Source organism: Strongylocentrotus purpuratus, unplaced genomic scaffold (genome assembly GCF_000002235.5).
Source record: "Strongylocentrotus purpuratus isolate Spur 01 unplaced genomic scaffold, Spur_5.0 spur5_scaffold_17, whole genome shotgun sequence".
NCBI lineage: Eukaryota > Metazoa > Echinodermata > Echinoidea > Camarodonta > Strongylocentrotidae > Strongylocentrotus > Strongylocentrotus purpuratus.
The window spans coordinates 10,320,779-10,346,539 of record NW_022145602.1 but is presented as its reverse complement, the minus strand read 5'-3'; the positions used below and the strand labels follow the sequence as shown (position 1 = coordinate 10,346,539).

General features: G+C 38.4%; 1 protein-coding gene across 3 annotated transcripts in view; it reads left to right on the top strand.

The window, feature by feature from the left end:
- Positions 1 to 6,140: 6,140 nt before the first annotated feature.
- The window catches only part of LOC576142 (DENN domain-containing protein 5B), a 64,313-nt gene continuing 44,692 nt past the window's right edge, over positions 6,141 to 25,761 (top strand). For 2 of the 3 annotated variants that reach the window (XM_030988667.1, XM_030988665.1), the window contains exon 1: positions 6,142 to 6,495. In XM_030988667.1, the coding sequence (XP_030844527.1) occupies positions 6,399 to 6,495 (97 nt within the window). In that variant the 5' untranslated portion in view covers positions 6,142 to 6,398. Of the gene's footprint in view, positions 6,496 to 25,761 lie in introns of all 3 variants that reach the window. The other variant, XM_030988666.1, reaches the window with a different exon arrangement.

The window sequence follows — 25,761 nt, the reverse complement described above, 5'->3', positions numbered from 1 at the left end:
AATCGGGAAATGATCAGAAATATCTGACAGAACTATGCCAGCTTTAAATTCAGAGCGTACATTTGAAAAAAAGTTGTCAATAAGAGTTGCCGAAGTATTGGTTATTCTAGTGGGTCTAGAAATAAGTGGCAAGAAAGAGGCAGAGAGGAATGTCTCTAAAAAATCATGTGCATGAATATTAGCATCACTCGTTAAGAGATCATAGTTGAAATCTCCCATTATGATACACTTTTTGTTTTGAACGGAGTGATAGTGTAATAAATTATTCAAAGTGTCCAGAAAATCAGCATGGTTGCTCTGAGGTGGCTTATAAACAACTCCCAAGATAGTTTTTCTTCTATTGCGATCAGTAATTTCAATAAACAAAGTTTCTGCAATATCATTCATCACTTTCATGTCTTCGATTACAACATATTCAAATTGACTTGGCACAAAGAATGCAACACCACCACCTATTTTGTTTGTACGATTATTTGTAAGTATATCATATCCAGGGAGAGAAAACAGTGTATTATTTTGATCTGAAAGCCACGTCTCAGTTACGCCTAATACTGTATTTTTGGGAACTCCTGTGTTATCTATAAACGAACGAAACTGTTCATGAAAACCTCCAAAAAAAAGACAATGTAGTATGACAAAAAACAGAAGCTTAGTGGTCCGAAGAAATAATATTAAAGGAATAAAAAAGAAAAAAGGTGGATAGACATAAAGATAGATACATGAGGTTTCAAGTTTTCAGGTTTTATTTGTTCCATATTTTACAGGAAATTAAATAGGCCTACAAGTCATATAAAATATTTTTTTAATTCTCAATACATGTAGTATATAAAGGGTCATAAGCACGTCTCAATGATTCTCAATTCATATAATAGATTATTAGTAAGTAGAATGTGAGGAACCCATTAAAGAAGTAGTGCTTGTATTATATACATAGATGGGTTATACAGAAAGCCGACCTCATAGTCAAAGAGAGAGAGAGAGAGAGAGAGAGAGAGAGAGAGAGAAGCACTGATCTGACATCTTAAAATTTAAATTCTATTCAATATAAGCAGGTGAATAGAGTAACATATAGATATATAAATACATGGTTAGATATATAGATAGATAGATAGAAAGATGAATAAATAGATTGATAGATAGATATAGAAAGCCGACCACAATACAGTCAAAGGGAGAGAGAGGGGGGAGGGGGGGGGGGGGGATAGACAATCATACTCTCTTTAAAAAAAAAGAGTGAATTTTCACTCTATTTTCACTTTCTTGGGAGTGACGTCCGTGATCACTTGTTTAGGAGTGAAAATCGATTGATTTTAGAGTGCTCTCTAAGAAGAAAAGAGTGAATGTTTTCTCTATTTTCACTACATTTTCACTCTCCAGAGGAGTGACGTCCGTGATCACTCGATATTTTTTAGAGAGTATATAGCACCTGTTTTATTGGCCAATCATTTATATGATAATGAAAAAAGAAAATGCAAACAGATTCTAAACCGGTTGATAAATAGATAAATAGATGGCTTATACAGAAATCCGACCTTATAGTCAGAGAGAGAGAAAGAATATAGGCAACTGAATAACAAATAGATAGATAGATATTATAGATAGATAAATGAATATAGAAAGCCGACTATAAAGTCAAAGAGAGAGAGAGGGAGAGATGGTGAGGCCGGGAGAGAAAATTATTTCTATGAGAATGAAAAGTATAAAGAACATAAAGAAAACGTAACATATATTAATTTCCATTTGAACAGAAGCATAAGTTCAAATATTGCACATTCATCTGCCACCTTCATTAAAAAAAATATATCATAATATGGTTTAAATCTATACAAAAATGCATAATAAAGAAAGAGCAGTATATTTTTCTAAATAAAATGTTTCATATAGGTATGATGATGATGATGATGTTGATATTTTGATTCCTCTCGATTTATGATGTCCCACCGGTTCGACTCTTGTTGGCCGCGTTCTTTAATGCTTTGAACTGATATCTTTAAAGACCTATATGATTTTAATTGCATTACCAGGAATGGAGAGAATACTTAAATGGGGGCAAAGGGGATTTCCCCGTTATCTGAATAAAAACAAAAAAACAGCCATTTATATATAGCTACGGGTCGCGGGGTATCATCAATAATCAATTTATTATAATAGAATCAAGCCGCATATTATAAGACAAATTGTACTATAGTATAGACACGTTTTTAAAAGACTTACCCTTTCTTCCAAAAATAGCTTCTTCCTCCCGTCTGGGGAAATTCAGAATTTGTCAGTTGATATAAATATAACTTTAGAATTATGATTGAACGCCGGAGTATGCAATATTATTGCACTCTGCCTGGCGTCATGCATGGTCTAATTGTTAATTAATAACATGACCCCACCCCTCCCCCTTTCAACTCATTTTACCACGAAACTTCCCCCGGTCTGCCCTGCGAGATTCAGTTCTGGTATTGGTCTATACAATAGTTGCTTGTCGGTGGATGTAATGTAGCAGACGCCAGACGGTGACATTGCGAAATGTTCAGATTTGGATTAGCGCCCTCAATCCAAGTGTAAATTGTCTTTCGGGTGGGTCTGATATAATAAACATGCCAAACTGCAATATTAAAAAAAAAAAATAAACAAACCATTCCAAATACCATAGGCGCCGGAAGTGGGGGGGGGGGGGGGGGCAAAACGCATTGTTGCCCCCCCCCCCCCCGACAAAAAAAAAAGGAGAAAAGGAGTAAAGATCGTTTGTATTATTAACCCAAAAGAACTAACAATAATAAAAACCTGAGTTAAATCACATATCAAATTTCATTCAAAGAAAAGGAAACTTAACCGAATCAAATTTCCTAAACATTCCGCATGCAACCTCAATGGAGGTTTTTTTTAATAATATATAGCGATACGCATTGTCGTGGAAATATTGTGAGAGGAAGGGAAAGCGTATGTGTATTTTGTTTTAATGGTGAGAAGACATGAGCCCCTGAACGCTGGTATACTGACGGGGGGGGGGGGGGGGGGGTATTTCTTATTCGATACCAGTGATTTACAAATGTTTCTGAAATGACATGATTTTCCGGTATTTGTCATACTTTTTTATGCGTTTGTTGGAAAATTAGAAATTCCCAAATTTACAGTCGGGCGAAAAATACGCTTATTTAGAAACCTTCATTTCAAGGCGTGCAGAACGGCTGGGCTTGGGGGCTCGAGCTCCCCTCACTTTAGGAAAAAGTGCAGAGAAGAAGAGAGGAAGAGAAAGTGAAAAAATAAGTGACCTGCCAATGTCACAAAAGAGGTATCAAAAATGATGCTCATCTGAACGTAATTAAATGCCTAAAACCCCAGAGCTTACGGGGGCTCTGCCCTCGGACCCCACCAAAGGACCTAAAGCTGCCCCCTGGATGTTCATCTGACCGTAATTAAATACCTAAAACCCCTGAGCTTCCGGGGGCTCTGCCCCCTGGACTTCCCGCCAATTAGTGACCTGCATGCCAGTTTCACAAATAAGTTATCTAAATGCTTATCTGAACGTAATGTAATGCCTAAAAAAAAAAACCGAGCTTCCGGTGGGCACAGCCCCTTGACCCCCTGCCGGGGCTCGGGCCCTGGACCCCCGTCAATTTACGCTCTACCTGATCGTTAATACTCCACTTTGAAAAACGTTCCGTGGGGCCTCCATGTTACGTGTAAGAGTGTTGGTGATGAAGATTTTTCTTCGCCCCCCCCTTCCAAACGTTTTTGCTCATTACGCCATTACTTAAGGTGGGCCCCCTAGAACGTATGCCCCCTCCCCCAATCCCAAACTGCTTTCTGCGCGCCTTCCAATTACCATTCATAATAACAACATGCTTGATTTGTAATCGTTATTATGTATTATATTGCTTTTAGTTTGAAATATAAAATAAAAAGGTATGAATCGAAGGTAGATTTACCATGGAGGAGGAAGGAGGAAGAAACGATGATGCTTCAAGAAAATTAAAAAATTAAAAAAGAAGAAGAAGAAGAAGGAAAAAAGCTACAACAATAAAAGAATTGGAAACGAAGTAGAAGAAAGAGAATTGAGGCTTCGGTCGGAGAAATGACAAACAGTATGAAGTGTTACTTTCAATTCAGTTAAATTTATTTATGTTTCCAACAAAACATTACAAACCATAATACTTTTATTCATCTAATTTTGTAACTTTTGCGTTTAATGTATATATTCAAAGAAAAATTATGCGTCTAGAACTCAGAGCAAACGAACGAACGGACAAGCAAACAACCAGACAAACAAACAAACCAACTAAAATGTAAATGACAATCATGGTCGCAGGGTCTATACTGTCTTCTCGTCAAGCAAGGAGACAAATCGCTGCTTGTAGGTTTTGTTGGTTTATGCTATACTGCTCAAAGCATTTTAGACTATAGTAATACATTGTATTTGTAAACGGAAAATGAATTCATTAATTTAAGAGAAGAAAAATGCCCTTCAAAAAGCCGCACATGCAATAAAACAATACTGTACGTGACCCCAAAGTCAGCTACCCCCTCGAATCGTATTTAATTTTTCCCGAGACGGGCTAAAATGTGTGATGTATTAATTCGGAGCCCCTTTTCGACACCATAATAACTTATAAAGGAAGTAAGCGAAAGAGATAGAGAAAGAGAGAGAGAGAGAGAGAGAGAGAGAGAGAGAGGGGGGGGGGGGTAGAAATGAAATGGAAACTGAAAGGAAGAAAGACAGTAGACTTGAATACAGGAAGAAATAAAAGAAGGAAGAAAGGAAGTTAGATGGATCATAGAAAGTAAGAAAGTAGGCCTACGCGAGAAAGAAGGAACAAAGATGAATAAAGAAAGAAAGAAAAGAAGATGAAGAAAAATAGGCCTATTAAATGACAATTGATTAAAAAAAAAATATATATGGACATCTTCAGAAATCTAAGTCTCTTTCAAAATATAAACAGAAGGTCTGTAGCTGATGTGGAGCATTTTAACGCGTCGCTTTTGAAAGCATTCATAATTTTTTTTTTTTTAAAGTCCAAATGAAACCAACCAACAACACTACAGTAACAACAAAAATTGAATACAATTATAATGCACACCATTCTCTTTAAAAAACATGCAGGAACATACTTTTGTCTTATTTCAGGCAGTTCATTCCGTGTATAGGCATGCAACTATCCTTTTCCATAATGTCAATAAATCCATTAGGTATAAGCGTAGGTCCTATTGGCCATTTTGCGAGAGGTTTAGCTGACAATATTTGACCCGCCTATAAGCCTATCAAGAAAGCGGAAAGATCGACCTCCGAAAAAATTGACCCTAAATCCCATTAATTACAGGCTATTATAGATCCGGTGAAAATGCACTTTCGTCATGAAAATTTTCGCAAGAAGGCTCAGCTCGAATTATAGATCAGTGATGGCTGAATACCGGAGGGGCCTGGTAGAGGAGAGGGGGGGGGGGGGGGGTGGGTGGTAGCCCTCAATCCCCTTCCCACTCCTCATACGCCTATTATTGATGACAAGTGATGACATCATAATATATATACATATTATCGAGTAACTACCGGAGAATCTAGTTGTGAATTGAAACAATTTATATATAGAAATGAGATTGGATTCGGAAACAGCTCACGGATCTTTATTAATAATTGTATTAATAAAGGGGAAGAACCCGTCCTTTGTGCGTTAACTTTGTTTAATTATAACGACATTTAGTTTTGTAACCAATTTCTAAATCAACATGGTTATTGCGCAATGCGTTCTAGCGTGTAAACAGGGAGTAAATTCCCCTGGTGTAATTACTTTTTCTGGGGGTGTACTGATATCATAATTAGGTTTCCAGTGCCATATGGTGCTAGGACCTCAAAAGAGAAATATGAAATTATGTAAAAAGATGTCGACCCGACTCGATACCTTTTCAAAAAGAGAAGTTAATTTCGAAATGAATAAGCGTTGAAGAATTCTGAAATTGCAACGTGCACCTGCCGTACTATACGTCGGTTACAACAGGACCGCTACATATCCCATCTTTTGTTACCCCCCGTACTTCCCCGAATCCTTCATCCATAAACAATAACAACTGTGCTTTTGTTCTGGACGCGTGTGACGACATCCACGCGCGACCGCTTTCTCTAGCTCTAGCTCTACTACGGAAAATACCAGTGCAAAGTCAAAGGTCACAACCAATGTTGTGAGTCAATTCGCATATATGCATAATCGCCGGAGCTACAGCGAACGCACACACTACACTAGCGATACGCGACGAAGTTACGCAGTTATCTTTGTGTATATTCTCAGCTACAGGACTTTAATCGCTACTGGAAAAGGAACCTAACCACATAAAATGTCCAGTTTTTATTCTTTTGCCATCGTTTAAGAAACAAGTTAAAATCTGATTGTGAGGAATAGACACACTCAAACACTATCATGGGTTCTACGGGCCAACAGGGAGGCCGTTTCGTGGATTATTTCGTCGTTTGCGGGCTCGATCCGACGAACGCTTTGGAGCTGGATCAATTGGCAGGTACGTACTGGGGTGCAGCAGTACGCCCATTATGCGCGGCCAGCGCTCTGGCTGTACGCGTTGTTAATGGCCCGTTACGGCACTAGCAGAATGTGTGTGCTCATATGAGATGTATATAAACTGACAAATATAAAAGATGTACAGTTGTAGGCCTATATATCTTTCTTGCTGAAGATCGAGATAGGCAAGTTAGATCTATTTATGTATATGTTATATCATGCAGATTTAACAATGTACTTTCTTGTTGATTGATGATGAAGATATCAAACAGTGTTTGAAAATGTTCATTAGATCTAGATGTGTGGTGTGAATTTGCATAAGAGTCAGAGTGACATTGATAAAATCGATTCTGAATGTGTGTGTTATAGATCTATGTTTGTCCTTTCTTTTTGTTTGATGTCAGGAATGTAGGGAATAGAACTTTATAGATTTTACATGTTCATCAATCAGATGGATGCAGATCGCCTTAACATAGCCATTTGACAGTAAACGTATACAGGTACCATGGGTACATGTTTGTTTCACTGTGACTGGTTTCACTTCCAGCTTAAAATTAGACTTCGCTTTTAAATAACAAAAATATATATTACAGGGAGTAATTTTCCTCAAATTTTTTGATTAGCAATTTCAGCCGATGGATAAATATTTCAAATGAAATTCTGTACATTCCTATGGAAGAAAACTGCTACACAAAAGATATTTTGTATAGCAGTCATGCGAAAATGCATAGCAAATTGCGATGCGATACCAGGAAAATTATTCCCTGTATTATAATTACAGTACATGTAGATCCTAACAAATATAAGCTTATCGTTGAATGGTTCTCTTTGCTCCTGACATCCAGAAATAAAAATTAAAAAACTAAAAAAACGGTGACGCGGGTTTGAAACCAAGACGATGCGTTAGTGCCCTTTGGTAAGGCATTAATCCTCATTACCAGGTCCCTCGGAGAGGACCTAAAGCCGTCGGCTATCTGGTTGCTTACTAACAAGCATTTATGCTTACCTGCAGTCAGGTAAAATAACCAGCTCTCTCTCTCTCTCTTGTATCCTTCCTCCGCTCAGACTCGGAGATCGTCGGCACAAAACAATTATTGGGATTGCAATGCAGTATATATGGCATGTCATGTAATTCAGTCTTGATTGATAAGGAAGAGAGAATTCAACAATCTTGCAAACAACTTGCAAAACCTTTTCATAAAACCTGGTTATTAAACAGGTAGAATATTCTTGTGTGACATCGTCCAGCATTACTTGTGTTTTGTTCCTGGTTTAAAGTACTGTTAATGAAGTTACTGAAACATTCTCAATTCAGCAAAGGAAGGGAGTTGTTTTATAAGAAAACATTAGCACTTCCTTGTTGGCATTGGGCCTTTGCCAAAAGAACCTGGAGAAAACATTCCACAAGTCACTTTTTGTTTAATTAATAAAAAACAAATAAATTGTTATTACACAACCTCCTCCCTCCACAAATAGCAGCAACCATGGAATAATCTTGGATTGATGAACAGGCTTAGAACTACAACATCGTGTATTAAAGTAAAGTAAAGTGTGTGTTTGAGGTGAGAGAGAGAGAGAGAGAGAGAGAATGTTTTGAATATATGTTTCAATATTTATGTACAGTATTATAAATTGCATCAAGCTTGCATTTTGTAGGCCTATACTCAAAGTACAAGTAACTGTGCATAGAGCTTACAATTACAGGCTTACTGTACTCAAATCTGTAGGCTAAATGGCAAAGAAAAAAATGAGGGGATTGATGGACTTGGTAATGAGCATTAATGCCTTAAGCTACAGTCCCATATACGTCCCGGACCGTCCCGGACCATCCCGGACCCCATCCGGGGTGATCCGGGATTCGGTCCGTGTTGACACCGTGTTGGCACCGGGGTGGTCCTGGATGGTCCTGGATGGTCCTGGGTGGTCCTGGATGGTCCTGGGCGGTCCGGGAGTCGACCCCGGATGTTTTTGACGGTCAAAAACTGCCGGGGTGGTCCGGGACGGTCCGGGACAATAGTTTGATCCGGGGTGATCCGTGTAGCCACCGTGCTGGGTCCGGGGTCATCCGTAGTGGCGCCGGGGCGGTCCGTGTTGATCCGTGGCAGTCCGGGAGTGAGTTATTGACCGCCCAGGACCATCCAGGACCATCCAGGACCATCCAGGACCATCCAGGACCACCCCGGTGCCAACACGGTGTCAACACGGACCGAATCCCGGATCACCCCGGATGGGGTCCGGGATGGTCCGGGACGGTCCGGGACGTATATGGGACTGTAGCTTTTAAAGCATCACACTTTTTGAACAAAACATCCCGGACCATCCCGGATCACCCCAGACCATGGTCCGGGATGGTCCGGAATGGTCCGTGCTCGTCCGTGCTGGTCCGGCTTTATATGGGACTGGGGCTTTACTTACCAAAGGGCACTAGTGCATCAACTTTGTTTTAAAGTTTGAACCCGGAACCTCCTGGTTATGAGACCACTGCTCTACCACTTAGCCATCACGTCTCTTTGTACACTGTATTATTATAACGCATCTGTTATCTTTAATTAGAGTTATAATCAAAATACTATTGTTGGACAAGACAGTTGTGAGAAGGGCCGCTTCCTATTCCACTTTATATCAAGTTTGGAGTGGTCTTCCTGTTGTTATTATCAACTTGTTAACGTCTTGCGATCTTTGATGTTATATACCCAGTTTTGTATTGTCTCTACTATCTATTTACTCATTCTGCGAAGGATACACTCCGCAGTTCTCCAATCCTGGAGGAAACCAAGAAGAAGAAGAAGAAGAAGTTATTGATTGCATAATGTACATGTACATGTACATACATGTATTCATGTACTCAACATGTGCACAGGAATGTGTGCACAAAAAAAAAACATACTGAAAATGTACTTAACATTTAGTGCATGTATTATTGTATATTATTCAAATCTTTAAAAAAGAAAAGAAAAGCCAAGCACAATCAAGGAACAGGACTGTTCCTTAGACGAGTCAGACTCTTGGTACCTGTATAGTTGCAAAAATTCTTGCAACGAAAGAGCAGAATATATTTTAAGGACATGCAGGTACTGATTCTGTACGGGAAACAAATACATTGTAGAACTCATTAAAAATGGTTGTCCAATCTAACGACCCGGACATGACTACCAGTACATTCTCCCTCACCTCATTAGAGTTGTTGTTTCGTATCTGTTTCTTTTTTCCCCCTTCCCCATTTTTTTAATGATGCTGCCAGCAATTCTCTGCTGGTTTTCGCCAAGATAAGGAACAGCAATTACCTTAAAACCATGGCGATCTACGTCATATTCTAATATGTCTTTTCCATCATGCTAGTTGGGGAAAGAAATGGAGGGGAGGAAATTCTATATTTCTATGATATATCCTGTATTCCAATATTTCTGGTAGATGGATTAATTCTTGATAGTCATGATGTCACCTTTTCCAGGTGAAAGTAAATCTTCACTTTACCAAGTGTTTCCTGGAGTCCACAAAATGGGCAAGTTTCCAACTTTCAAAGAAAATGTCAAATCTTTCTCATGCCCTAACAATTTACACCCTTCCATGTTCACAGACATTGAAAAGATGTATGACAAAATTCAAACTTACCATAAAATCATAAAATAAAATACCCTTCTTTCTAAAGATGGGTAATAAATATAAATAAATAAAAAAATAAAAAAATAAAGACAATTAAAAAAAAGTGTTTGGTACATGTACATACTGTACAGTAGGATACAAGAGTTTATTTAGAACTACTGTATACACACATGTAGAGGTTGTATGCATCAATTTCTTGTACTGAAAGAATACTTGAATGGGTTAATCAGGGAGGTGGTACACACCTCCTTGGGTCAATGTAGGAACGACCCCTCTTCATTACCAATACCAGTAGACCTGAGTTCCACCCTCTAATTCACCCCAGCTGGCAGACTTATTGGTAGTTTTGTTCTGTGTTTGGGGAGAAAGCAATTGTTAAAAGTCAATTTACCATGGCAACATCTGCCTCGTCCATTGATGGGTATCCCAGCTGCCCCTCCCAAAACAAGGGATGCATTGTCCGATTCTTGTGCACTAGTGTGAAAAATAACTTTTATGAAGATGAGAATGAATTTAGTAACTCCCTTTTGTTTACCGTAACTCTTGATAAAATAAAGATATGGGATCAATAGAGCTCAGAGTACCAATACAAGTAGAATTTATCCAGGGCCTTCTTTTTCATGCAGCTGTTACGACTCTCACTCACGAGTTGTCATGTTGGCCTTGCCTGTAAACCTACATGTACATTTGTAAATGTACATTTGTACATGTTGCCTGCAGCAATTTGTGTTGGCCTTCAGATACCCATGTACATGTACAGTGTACATGAAATAATGCAGAATGAAGCACAGTAGGCAGTTAAGCGCAAAAGGTGGCCTGATCTTTTGGGGATCTACAGTGCACTATATTCACATAAACATGGCCCCTGTGTTATAAAACTTGATATAACAATATTATCAATATTAACTTCAAGTTTCCATCGCAATTCTATTTTAAAGCCACATCTTCTGTATGTAGGCTTTCTTCATGCTGTTGCTTGCATGCTGTAAAAATGACTCTGATTGAGGGGAAACTGTTTTTCATGCACTTTAAAGTTCATACACATATACCGGTATCTCTTCTCTTCTTGAACACACCAAGGAGTTATTACCAGGTACATGTACATGTATGTAAGCTTTCCTAGTTGCCTTCAAGCCCTGTACATGTTCAGTGTTTAATACACTGTCTTTTGTCTTATCATGTCCCAGTTGTTCATACACATTTACATGTTGTAGATCTCCCTTTTTCACAAACACACCAAGGAGTTTATTACAAGGTACATTTAAGCTTGCCTTCAAGCCCTGTACATGTTTAGTGTAACTCCTTGAACACACTATCTTTTGTCTTGCCATCTCTGGCCCAAATGAGCAGAGCACAAACACTAATCACACACTGATTACACATACATTTACATACAATGCAATGGAGGGTATGACAGCACCCTTGGCTATTGTTGGGGGCTGAACAATGGCACACTTATCTGGTATTAGAGCTAATAGAAGGGATATAGATAATACCAGTATTATCTATTGAGACTGGCAGCCAAAATACTCCCTGCAGATTTGCGGTCAGAAGTGTCAATAGGGAGGCCTGTCAAATACAAAATTACAAATATCAAGTACCTGTACAATGTACATTATTGTAGTTTTTGTTATGGAACGAAATGATGGATTTAATAGAAGGCCTTGGTCTACAATACATTCATTCTCCATTCAAAGTCTGTAGGCAGGGCTTGACAATGGTATTATGAGTTCAGTATGGATTAGCCCCTATAAAAGGATATAAGTCATGACATTTAATTTTGATTTTTTCATTAATCATCATCATCATCAAGATAATAACAAATAATCACAAGCTGTTATCTCTGACTTCTTTAGATCACACAAACATTTGGCATAATATTTTGTCAAAAGTTTTTTTGTCAAACATTTTAGTGACAAAGGTATCATTGATATACATGTACTTTACAATTATTTTCATAATGCTGTTGTATGTTGCTACTAAGGCTGTGCACAACAGTGTAATGAGGTACCCGAGTACACTCCCATGCTTACAAGCGAATACTCGAGTATTCGGACGCCATGTTTTTTTTAAAATTTTTTTTAATTTTTTTTTAATTTTTAATTTTTTTTAAATTTTTTGTTGTTGCTTCCACCATACATACCACTGGAGCAGTATCCCAGTTCTGTCGCCGAAAACGCATGCAATTTTACTTTGAGTTGCAGTTGAAGGCTCCGATTTAATAATAATAATAACAGTGAACAATGCTGTTTTAAAAACCAAAGATGGCAGAATAATCCATTTTCCTCCAAGTCCAAGCAGAAATCCAGACCTTTGGTCCCAGTTTCTGAGTGGTGAGTTTGACAGTGCTTGAGTTGGGAAACATTTTTACCGACGGCACCATGCCAGCGGCCGCCCCTCACCCAGGCACGGGTAAGCGTCGGCCTGGACATTTAAAAAAAATAAATAAATAAAAAAATAAATTTGCGGCCGAATATTCGAGTACGAGAAATCGTACCCGAGTAGTTGTCAACCGTGCGGGTACTCGAGCATTCGACTACCCTTCACAGCCTTAGTTGCTACATGTACATGCAAGCCTTGAGCCTTGCCAGAGGTAATATTCTAAGACATGATGTACATATGACTTTATATGAAAAGAACGAGTGCTCACAAATGTGTTTCACCTTTACCAAAAACTAACATTCTATTTAATGAATTGTTGAACTCTGTCAGGCAAAGATGTACATGTATGTACTGTACATGTAAGTCGCCCATGACCTTCATTTGACCCTCTCTGACCAGTAACATGAGCAGTGGCCGTTGAACCCATGTTTCCTCCGGTCCGACTCTGCTCTACCATGTCACATGACTCATCCGTTAGCGCTAACGAATGACTGAACAGAGAGCGCGAGTCATCACTCGATCACTGCGCCTGCTGTCGCCCTGCACCGTGTGATGTGTATGACAGTATGGCAAGATAACCAGTCATCAGATCCTATAAATGTAGATGGGAGTTTATGTACAGCAGTAGGCCTACGTACAGTAAACTAGAGAGCTTCATCATCATTGTTGTATAGATTCTTAGTGTGTGCATTGGAGACTTTGGAGTGTACTGTACTGTTTTTCTTGGAAAAGCTATTGAAGCATGCACTGTGTCACAAAAAATTGACCCGAAGTACCAAAAACATAGTTTTATACAGTCTAACCTCCTGTAGTGGCCACCTGTATAGAAAGACATTTTGGGTATCCTTTGAAATATATTTCTTATTGAAACATGTATTCTAGGAATCTGTAAAGACCTCCTGCTCATAAAGACCTATTTTTTGTCTCCCTTGAGTGGCCCTTTAATGTACAATGTTTCACTCTGCATGTGATCATGATATAAAAATAATATACAGTAGGCTATAAACTCACTCAAAGGATGTAAACTATCAAAAACATCTAAACAACAGTACATGTATGTGGACATATCAAAAGCAATCTGGCATGTCATGTACATCCTGCTCATAAAGACCTATTTTTTGTCTCCCTTGAGTGGCCCTTTAATGTACAATGTTTCACTCTGCATGTGATCATGATATAAAAATAATATACAGTAGGCTATAAACTCACTCAAAGGATGTAAACTATCAAAAACATCTAAACAACAGTACATGTATGTGGACATATCAAAAGCAATCTGGCATGTCATGTACATGTACTGTACGTGTAAAGAAATATGTACACATCAGAAACATGTCATGTAAACAAGAAAACGTGCCCCTCCCTCTAATTTGCAGGGGCAGATTTTTTGTACAGGGTGGGTAGGTTTTTTCTACTACCATGTACAATGTACAGGTAATATAATATAAATATAAGGCATGCAAAAATGGATTTTGACTCCATGCAGGGTACTGAAAATTCATGGACATGCATATCTTGCAAAGTACAAGCACCTACAGACTTATTTTAGGGATCATCGTGTCATCGCGTTGGGTCAGGTGGTTGCGTTACCAGACCTTCTGTGAAAGCATGCCCATATACTCACAAATTGTTAGGTGGTAATGTTTGTGAAATAAACCCCTCTCATCTACAAATAGTCTGGTCCAAATTACCCAGCAATTTGTGAAAACCCTCCATCAAATCTACAAAAGGTTGTGTCCTTAACTTGCATCTTGACATACATGTAATCTTCCTCTTTCGATATCACGAAAAAACGTAAAACGCAACCACCCGACCGAACACGATGACCAGATGATTCAAAGTAAGCCACATTGTACAGTCCTACATGTATCTCAGAAATGTGCACCGTATGTATTTATGTAACATCTAATAGTTACCTTGTGGCATTTCTTGAGAGATCTATATGTCTAGAATATAAATTATCAATATTTGTTAGCATGATACGGCTTAGTCACACCAAGGAGATCGACCTCGAACCGACTACAATCCCAACAAACATTACATTACCGCCATTGGCAAAGAATCGGTCTGTATGGAGTCAGTTTGGCTGTGCATGTGACCGAGGTATTCATCTCAAACGGCCATTCCATATATCAGAATATTGGTAAGTGGAAAGGGGGGAGTACCGGTATACATGTACATGTGCGAACCCCTCAGTTGAGGCCCCTTTCCAACCATATCATGGTTTTATCAACGGAACAAAAGGAATAAAAACAACAATAATCATGACCTTAATTTTTCCCTTGATCGGATTGGAGAGTAAATGGCGGTGCAAGTGTTTTTTAATCAAGTTTCTTTCCATTTTCATTAGCAGTGGCCATGCTTTGGATGGTATGATGACGTTTGAGAGCTCGGGACGATTGCACTTTTTGCATTTGGGTTCTCTGTTCATCGAACTCTCCTCCCGATGGAGCAATTTTTTTTTATCCCCTGCCATTCCATAATAAAAAAATATGCATACAATGCACTCTGCATAACTCTAGAGTGGGCATAGGCCTACTCGAACCGTGCTCGAGCACACCATTTCTGTGTGGCATACAGTGCATAGATGTATAGGGACTCCAATGGCAATCAATAAAGCATAAACTTGTTTTAAATATGTTTGTAGTTCTGTACTGATGTACATCTCAACATGTATGTTTTCAGAAAATGAATGTTGATTTACTGAAGTAATAATTGTTCACTTTCTATTAAAAGATAATGAATAAATCTGCTGATAAATGCAGGAATTTTAAATGATATCTATACATTAACATTTAGTTTGAAATGTGTTATGTCAATACTAGCTAGTCCTACATAAACAGCTCAAAATTCAATACTAAATTGAAAAGAAATCATTATTTGTTGGTTAATAAATTTGTAAACACTGCCAGGTGTGTCGATCCCTAGCTAGACGATTTTTTATGTTCTAGGGACACACCCCACGCATGTACTGTACATACATGTACATGTATTAACTAAAGTATTAATGTAGCTTAGCCTTAGCCTACAATATAAATATACATGTACTGGTACAGGCCTATCTATACATGTATACAAATCATACATGTACAAGCTGCTAAATGTATCAGCAAGCTTCATGGCCACACAAACTTCCTTCTCAAATTAAATGTTTAGACAGCATCCCATTCCTTATGAACATGGAGGTAGTCCTCCAGCAGGAAGTCCTTTGTTTTCATGATCATAAACACCATCAGCTCAAGCATTGACACCAATTAACCCATTGCAATACATGTACCTGGTACACAATACAGTCTGAGAAGTAAAAACCAAACAAAAGATTGTCTGTGTGGGGATTTGAAGATTTAGGGATATAAGGAATTAACAGGGAAACAAAGGGAAAGAGACAGGAAGGGGGAGAGAGGGAACATGAGGATGAGGGTGGGCCTGACAGGAAACAAGACAAGGAAATGAGGGAGGTAATTACAAACGATAGATAAACAAACAGCTGTAAAAACCTGCAATGTTTCCTCTTCCCTAAGCCCTATACCTGTACAAATTACACTTGCTGGTACAGCATCAAAGAAAGAAAACAAACAAGACACAACACAACACAACACAACGCAACACAACACAACACAACACAACACAACACAATTAAAGAAAAACAAATGAAATGGTAATATTAAATATCTACAGAACATTTGAAAACAAGAAAGAAACTGGAATATCTGGAAATCAGCACACCCTTGCAGAACGGGGGCTGTACAATGTAATGTGGTATTTGTTGTACATTGTGTAAATACTGTACTTTTACATGAACATGAACAATTAAAGAAAACAAAAACAGAAATGGTAATATTGAATATCTACAGTTTCAGATTTGAAAACAAGAAAGAAACTGGAATATCTGGAAACCAGTACTCCGTTACAGAACGGGGGCTGAACAATGTAGAGTGGTATTTGTTGTACATTGTGTAGGCTACATACTGTACCATTACATGCACATGTGAATTGTAGGCTTAAACATGTCTTATGTTTTAGACATACTGTACATGTACATGTACATGTACACTTGCATGTAAACGTATCAGTATACTGTATACAAAGACTTTTTGTTCACATGAGATATCTTTTTGTGCAGTTTTATTTTTAGTTATAAATTGTAAAAGTGCACATTTCTCACAGTGATTCAACTTGATAGCATGTCCCATGTTCTTTGAAAAAGTTTTTCAAGATTTATTATCATTCAATGAATCGGATCTCTGATTTCAGTTTAGAGAGCTCTTGACTTTTGGATCTTTCCAGAGATAAACCCTCCCATCTACATGTACATGTATTTTGTTCGCTAGCTGGTCTACAGTGTCGGCCTCCATATTGTACACATTTACATAAACATGTACAGTATCTGTCCAGTGTTCAGCGTACATGGACATCATGGACCAAGGTGAGATGTACATGCAGGCCTACTATACCGGTGTTCTCTCATGTCCAGCTGAATTTTGTAAACTTCGACAAGATGGTCTCCAAGAACAGGCCCGAAAATATAATGATGCAGGGTCTTGTGTCATGGAGACTATCCTTAGGTCACAACACAACAGAAAAATGATGTTTCAAAGTTTCTGGACCTACACAATACATGCATTTTCAGTTTGTTTACATGTATAGTGAAGAGCAGGGACTGCGTCATCAAGACTATCATTGGTCACAACACACAGAAAAATGATGTTTCAAAGTTTCTGGACCTGCACGTAAATTACATGCATTTTCAGTTTGTTTACATGTACATGTATGAAGAGCGGAGTCTGCATCTTCAAGACTATTATTTGTAACAACACAACAGAAAAATGTTGTTTGAAAGTTTCAGGACCTACATGTACATTGTACCTGTACAGTATGCATTTTCAGTTTGTTTACATGATGTAGAGTCAAGAGCAGAGTCTGCGTCATTGAGACTGTCCTTGGTCACAAGATGATCTTCACCTTTGCTCTGCCTTGATCACTAGAGTCAATTTGATTTGGGATTGCTCACTGAATAAACATTGCACACATGCACACATGGATGTCAGCAGACCAAATAATGCTCCGCAAATAAATCAAGATTAATTGTCACCTGATCAACAGTAGGAGATAAAAACTACCAGTATATAACCAGTAGCAGGGCCATCAAAAGCTGGTTGTAAGACAGTCCCTCCTGCGCCAATTATTCTGTAGTAAGTCCAGGACTCCATACAGTAACTGAATTCCCAACTTCAGCCTTGGACGAACATGTTCACATCAAGATGTAGTCCAGAAAGGCATTAATGGAGCCAGTTTTTCAGTTATCTCTTTAATTCCCTACACTTGCGGCAAGCCGCCAAAGATGGCGTTAATGAAGTCGTACTAACTTCGGGGACCTCTTTGACTGGCATCGATTGAGTAGGGGGAGATCTGTTTTTAATCGGCAAGATTCTGGATGACTTACTTCGGACCCAACACAACACATGTCCCTAACCCTTACCATTTTACGCTCAACCTAATCTAAAACCCAGTTGCAACCCTAACGGCTAACCCTAACCCTATAATTTTGAAAAAATAAAGCCCAGAGCAATAGTAACCAAAAGCTATGCTTGCAGTTACAAAGCACCATTGTAGTAAAATTTTGAGTTAGCGAATCCTCAAAGTTTTAAAACATCTCGCACTGACAATGACATGGGATCTTCGATCATCACACAGCACCAAAACTCAACTTCGAGCTGGTGACTCGATATCCTCAAAGTTTTGTATTCCCAGGGTACTTGGAGTACAGAGCCCTCCACCCTGGCCTCACCCAAAACACTCACACATGGATGCCAGCACACCAAATAATGCTCTGCAAATAGATTAGGAGTAATTGTCACCTGATCAAGAATCAGAGATAAAAACGACCGGTACAAACTTTGCCCCTACAATCTACATGTACATGTAGCTCTGCAATCAAAAACTGTTTGCATGGCTCTGTCATAGTTTTAATACTTTGAATTTGCGAGACCTTAAAGTTTGAAACAACAACCCACTAACAATGATGCAGATTAAAGGGATTAAATCACAACCTAAACATAAAATCTATGGACTGTTATCTGAACCTACAGATGTAGCAATATATAACAACCATAGGGAAATATTGGTATATTAACTGCCAGCACATGTACAATGCAGATGGCAATCAAGACTGGATTGCTCCTGAATTATACAATGTAAACACCAATGCAATACCCTATACTGTACATGATGTAACCTACAATGTATGTCAAGGGACTTTTTTGTAGGCTTACATGTACATTTTATGCCATCATTATACCGCTTCAGGTATCAACTGATCTTTGTAATTGTGGACAGCTGGTCGTACAAGTACCAGCATTCCCACATACTGTAGGCAGATCGATTGGTTCTACAGCTGCTCGGAAAGTGTTAATTATCACTAACACTAATCTATTCAAACTTTCAAAGACAACATTAACAAAGCAGTTCTCAGACATGAAACTAAAGACAATTAATGGCCCCTTTTCCTGGGATTTTGATTATAAATACTAATTACTTTTTACAGGTTTTTCAGAGCTGCACATATACATGTACATGCATCTCTGTGTTTCCCAGGACTCAACCTTTCTCTTTTCCCCATTCACATGATACATGTTGAGAATTTCTGCCAAACATGCAATGCCTACAGTTGATTAAAAACTGAATTATTCATACCCATAACAATTTTTTGTAATTTTTGAAGTATATCAACAACAACAATGATTTGTCCTGATATATGTTTTGTGAGAATGTAGCATACAGTGTATTTTACAGCTTACATTTACATCTAAAAGTATTCAGCAAAGACCCTAATATAACTAGTTCCCCTTTCATTCTTGAGTGACGAAACACATAAACAAAACATTGAATTCACAAGGGGTATGAATGAGTTAGCTTTTTAATAATTGTGTACTTCATGTGAGAATTTCTACCAAACATGCATGTCCTATACAGTAATTACCGGTATACTACTGCCCATATTAAAATGCATAGTAGGCCTACAATGTACACATGTACACGTAACAGATCAGTGCGTGCAATTACGTGGTTCACGGGCTGGGCAGAGCTGAAATCAAATTTCCATCACTTATCACCAATCTACCCGTAGGCTAAAAATTCAAATGTATTCCTCTTACCGCATGCCCTGTTGACTCCCCCATGTCTTTACATGAGCATACAATAGGAAAATCATTAGAATATGATCAGTGTAGAGGGCCTACTGTCATGGTATTATTTTTAGAACAAACATGCCCAGTTTATAGTTGCATACTGGTAATTAGAAATGTTCAACCTTTTTTGTAGAACATTTAGTTGTAGTACTGTATGTACTATAATATTTGTGATTTTTTTGGTGATATTTGACTTCATTGTACAGGTATAATGCCATTTACATGTAAGTTGTACACCCCCCCCACACTTTTTTTGTTTAGAGGGGGGGGGGGGGGGGTGCTTTATAACAGAGCATCCTAAATTTGTAAAACTATATTGGGTTTTATTTAAAGTGGAGATGTTTAACATCTCCAATATGCAGCATCATGTCAACCGCTTTCTTTTTCATTAATTACAGACCATACACAATTAGATTAAACATGTACATGTACATGTACATCAGTTTTGGAGAGTAAGTAGCATTATGAAACTCTTTAAGAAGATAAAGTAACTTATGCAGTTGCAAAGATTTAATAGGGGTCGAATGGGGGAGGGGGGAGGGGTGGCTTGGTTATTCTCTTCACTTAGCTTTAATAGTGCGGTATATTTAGACGTACTGGGTTCAAAGGTTGGAAAGCGGTATTAAATAAAACGGCGCCACCTTGGTAGTAATCCCGAGGGGTTGCCTGATAACCGGTGTCCCGTTTCTTTCCTGTGACCGCCACTTTGCGCAACGAGATTCGATTTTTCACGCTAAGCGACTATTGAGCATTTGAAGATGCTAATTGCAATTAATTTCCCCTAGGCTGTCTAGAGTGAGTAGAGTCTTGATAGAACCCTAACGGTTTTACATCTATCATGGGTTTGAGGTGGTTACCGTTCTAGAATTGCTCAGAGCATGCAGATTTCTCTAATAGATACGAAGGGCAGAAAAAAATACCCTGAGATACTATTATACCGGGGTATATCATTATTTTCTCTTACCGGTATACAGTCTAACCTGCTTGAGCGCCCACCTGTATAGAAAGATCACATTTTTTTGTTTTCCTTAAATATGGTTTCTCACTGAAAGTTGGAACCTGTACAAGATGTAAAGACCACCTGCCTATAAAGATAATTTCTCATGTTTCCCTCGAGCGGTCTTTACATGTATAGGTTTCGCTGTACTTGTACATGTACTGTAATATCATTTTCCAAACAGTTGAATTAAAATAGCATTTTGTGGAAGTTTACAAGCAAAATTTTATGAATGTTCTAAGATTCATGTTGAACAATATCATAAAGGACAAATATTCATGATGGTCAGTGCTACACAATAAATATTTTCTGCTGCATCCGAAGGCAAAAGAGAAGTCTTTACGTTGGCTAAATGTCCGGACACCCCCTCCCCCCTCCATAAAGATCGCCCTGCAAAGACTAGAGGCTATACAGCTTCCACCGTAAGCTGAAATATTGACCACAGCTGACGCCAGATAGTAAACAGAGTCGACTTCGTCTGGTTTCGTCTGGGTCGAGTGTTTTAACTGGAGCCTTTAACTTTTAGCATCTCTTGAAGTATCCCTTTTGAAGTAGCCTTCTTGGAAGCTTTATTGGCTGGGTGTTGCTAGGCAATGGTGAAGTGGAGGAGCAAAAATTAAATGGAAAAATATTTGTGAAAGGATCGAAGCACATTGTGCAAACCAACGCAGTTAGCATTTTGAAGTTATCGAGTGTGATGTCGAGGTGGCATTTCAGAGAAGTTTGGATAGAGGTGATATCAAAACCTTTACGATTCCAGGCAAGGGCAAATATTTTCGTAAGGAATGAATGACTCTCTATGACAAATTGCAATATATTGGCTACAGTGTACACAGTAAATTTCATACAATGTTTAAATGTACCCCAGTTTCATACAGATTTTCCTCTGTGTGAACAGATGTTTATGTAGAGCTATGCATCAATATATATTGGGACACAGGAGGAGCCGTGCCTTGACCCTTTTCAGACCAGAGAAATTATCATTAAAGACATATATAAAGAATCATCGTGGAGGAGGTGTGCACATGTGAACAGAGATATTGATACATGTCCAGTATGTAGTATAGAAAAGGGTTGTGTGGTGTAAATGACCAGTTTGGAAGAGGTGAGTTGACATGACAGCTGGCCAATCGTCAGTGCGTCTTCACGATAAGCACCCTTTAGTTATTCAGTTTCCATGCAACATTCAGTCAAAAACCAGACCCAGATTCCCTATCAGGGTTTCATTTTGAAACAATACTGAACCCCTTTTAGCAAACATTTGTACGATGTCGATGTTCACACAAGAAACAAAACAAAACAAAAAAGGTAATACTTGTCATATATTCATGTAGCTACACATACTTATTCTGACTTTCAATATACATGTAGCTACCCTGTATACCATAATTTTTAAAAGTCTGAATGGGATAAAACGCCCACATGAAAAGCGGTAAACAGGTCAGATTCTTTCAAGGGAACAACATCACAGGAGGCTTAGAGAGAGCTTCGCCGAAATAGAGCTTCCCATTTAGAGGATGCGTGTCGGCCATGCATATTAATATAGCAAGTGTTACTATAATGGTGTGATAAAGTCCCTTTTTGCTCTTGTTTTCTGATGTACATGTAAATAACACTTTAAAAAGTTGTTTACCACTTCCTGAAAATTGTGCTATTATCCCAACTTCATAGAAAGTGTCATGCACCACTATAAGCCTACATGTTCTGTGGATCAAAGTTCAAACAGTTCACAACAATCATTGTAAATTTGATGTTTTTTGACTTTTTGTATTTAAAGGATGAAATTCGGACTAGTTGAAGTAGGGCCTTTGTTGAATACTTTTAGATGTAAATCGGGACAAATCTATTTTGTCACATACTTAAAAAATACTGAACTTGGTAATGTTATGATTAATTTAGTTGTTAACTATATTTTCCCTTGTTGGCATACAACAAGGCATGTACTAGTGTACCTGGCATTCTATATTACAATACAGTGAAACACATATTTCACTATGAACATGGGAGACAAAGAAAGCGGACAAAATATACAGTTCATCAGGTAGACAAAGGAACATCCCTCCACTGCTATTATGTAAACATGTGTAGAACAGGTGTCACATGCATATTCACCTGTTCTACACATTACATAATAGCAGTGAAGGGATGTTCCTTTGTCTACCCGAGGAACTGTATATTTTGTCCGCTTTCTTTGTCTGTCATGTTCATAGTGTTTACAGACCACTCAAGGCAAACAAGAAAAGTGGTCTTTATGGGCAGGTTATCTTTACAGGCTCCTTCATTCAGTATACTTGTTTCAAGGAGAAATGACTTTCAAGGGAAACACAAAATGTGGTCTCTGTAGACAGGTGGTCTTAGGTGGGCTTTCTATACAGGTAGTCACTGTTTAAATCAGATGTGACTTCAAAAGAATCTACATGCTGTATATATTTCATGATCTTGCCCTCCTTTCACTGTGACCGGTTATATATTCTTCACTTTTTATCATTGAGTCCTGTTAGATAAATCCACAGCGACTGGTAATTATTGTTGTAACAAGGTTAATGGCAGCATCCTCTCCTTACTGTCAGAGTCAGTTTACTTTGGGCAAGGTGAAATCCTGTTGTTATTGGGTCTGTACAGCCTGCATGTGGCCGTACATGTGCCGTAATACCTGTAGATTCTAATAAAAATACCAGTATAATTTAGGCCAAATAACAAAAGTAATGTGTTTCTCGTCCAGACTTATAAAAAAAGGAGGAGGCAGGGCATTACTATTTATTATTTTGCAATTTTTTCCAAGATGGCTGCCATGCTAATTATAGCTGGCCAAGCCTATTTATTCACAGATATTGTGCTACATGTAGGTGAGTAATACTGAGTATACTGATGCTTTGTATGACAAAACAAATGTTTTGTATCACTTTAGAAGCTAAACAAAATTTAAACAAAATGTATCTCTCAGGCTATTTTGTTTTCCTGAATAGTAAATATTTTTTTAAAGGAGGCGGGTGGGGATGAGAAACACTTTATTTTTGTTATTTCTTTGGCCTTAGATTTATGGTAAACAAATACTGTTATGTGAATACACAAACACTAGCTGTACACATACTCTGCATATTTTGAAAAGACTTAGGATTTGTTAAACGATGGTCTGGACAAGGACAACGAAGTACATGTAGTAGATCTACAATCTTGATTTTCTTGCCTACAGGACTGTACACAGATGAGATCTAGTGTATAATTATGTACACCCCCCTCCCCTTTCAAACAAAACAAAGTAAAACAAACAAACAAATCTCTAGAAGCAAATCTAAACATTCAAATGAGGACAAGGTCAATAGGTACATTGTACACTATAGACCTGATAACCCAGTGTGGAAAAAAGCAAAACCAAAAAACAATGTGTTGAGCCTTGTCACATCCTGGTTAGTAGAAACATTTACAATGTATTTCTCATCAATTGTAGAGGCCGAGCTCCTGTGCTTTAGATCAAACTGTTAGGCCCGAATTCACAGAGGAGGGTTGTCGACAAACCTAGGTTTATGTGCGTCATGAATATGACAGGTTTTGTGTCAACCTCCTTTGTGAATTTGGGCCTTTATGTCTGTCATAAATCTTAGTCTCCATCAACTTCTAGTTCCTACATGAATGCAAATCAGTCCACTTAGATTTACAAGTGACAACCATATCTTGTTCTAGAGGATAATGCCTGGAATCTGAATAAAGAAAAAAAAAATAGATGAAACTGACACAGAAACTAAAACATCGCTGCTGCCAAACTAAAGAGATGATTGAGATGAATGTTTGTATGCAAGTGTCGGTCCACTTAAATTCACAAGTGACAACCATGTCTTCAAAACTACAAGTGCATGTAGAGGATATTAAATGCCTGGATACTGAAAAATAATAGATGAAACCAATACAGAAACTTAAACATCGCTGGTGCCAACCTGAACAGATGATGGAGATGAACATTAGTACTTGAACAGTGTCGCTGGTTTGACAATTACCGGTGTTTTCTTTTTATCACTCTCCTTTTTTTCTTCTTATTTTGACAGAGAGACTGTCAGTTTTGAAAATAAGAGACATGACACAGCAAATGTCAAGAAAACACATTTTGATGTAAGTAGGGCACATGTGTGGGAGTTTCTAATAGATTCTATGATAAATGTACAAGCCTTTGGGGCTGTCTAGTATAATGCTGTATGTATTTCATTATAACCTTAGACATGTTTTATGCATTTAATTCTGTCGCTTTAAAAAAAAATGGCATCAACAAAATAAAGAGAGAGAGAGAGTGAGAGAGAGAGATAAAGAAAGAGTGAGAGAGGAAGAAAGAGAAGGAGAGTGAGGGAGGGAAGGGCAAATTAGTGAGACAAACATGATAAAGGAAGTTATTCTTCTTCAGGGTGGAACGGAAGGATGGAAATGAGGAGAGAGAAAGAGAGATGGGGGAGAGATGGAGAGAGAGAGAGAGGGAGAGAGAGAGAGAGGGAGGAGAGAGAGAGAGAGAGAGAGAGAAAGATAGAGAAAGAGAGAGAGAGAGAGGGAGTGAGGGAGAGTGAGAGGGAGAGGGGGAGAGAGAGAGGAAAGGATAGAGAGTGAGAGAGGGGGAGGGGGAGAGAAAGAGAGAGAGAGAAGGATAGAGAGGGAGAGAGAGAGAGAGGAAAAAGGGGGAGAGGGAGAGAGATAGATGAGAGGGGAGAGAGAGAGATAGATGGGGGGGGGGTGGGGGGGGGGGGGGGGTGAGGATGTGGTGGAAGAGAAAAGCAATGTTATCACATGGTGACAGATAATGAATGTTTGGGCTCTGCCATGAATTGCTGAAAAATAAGTATTAAAACATTTGTTTTGAGGCTTTCATAAATTTCCTGCCTTTCCAATTCCATTATATGGTAAAATGCATGAAAATTATGCATGCTCTGTGTACATCTTTGGTTTGTAATACCCAATGCAATCATTACCTGTGAGCACACCCAAACCATATTGAGCCGGTATTTACAAAGCCATCATAACAGAATGCACAATATGCTGTAGACATTACTCATTAGACGTGCAACCTACAATGTACATGTACTGAAAATATTTTTTTCCTTCACATGGCTGTATTCCTAAG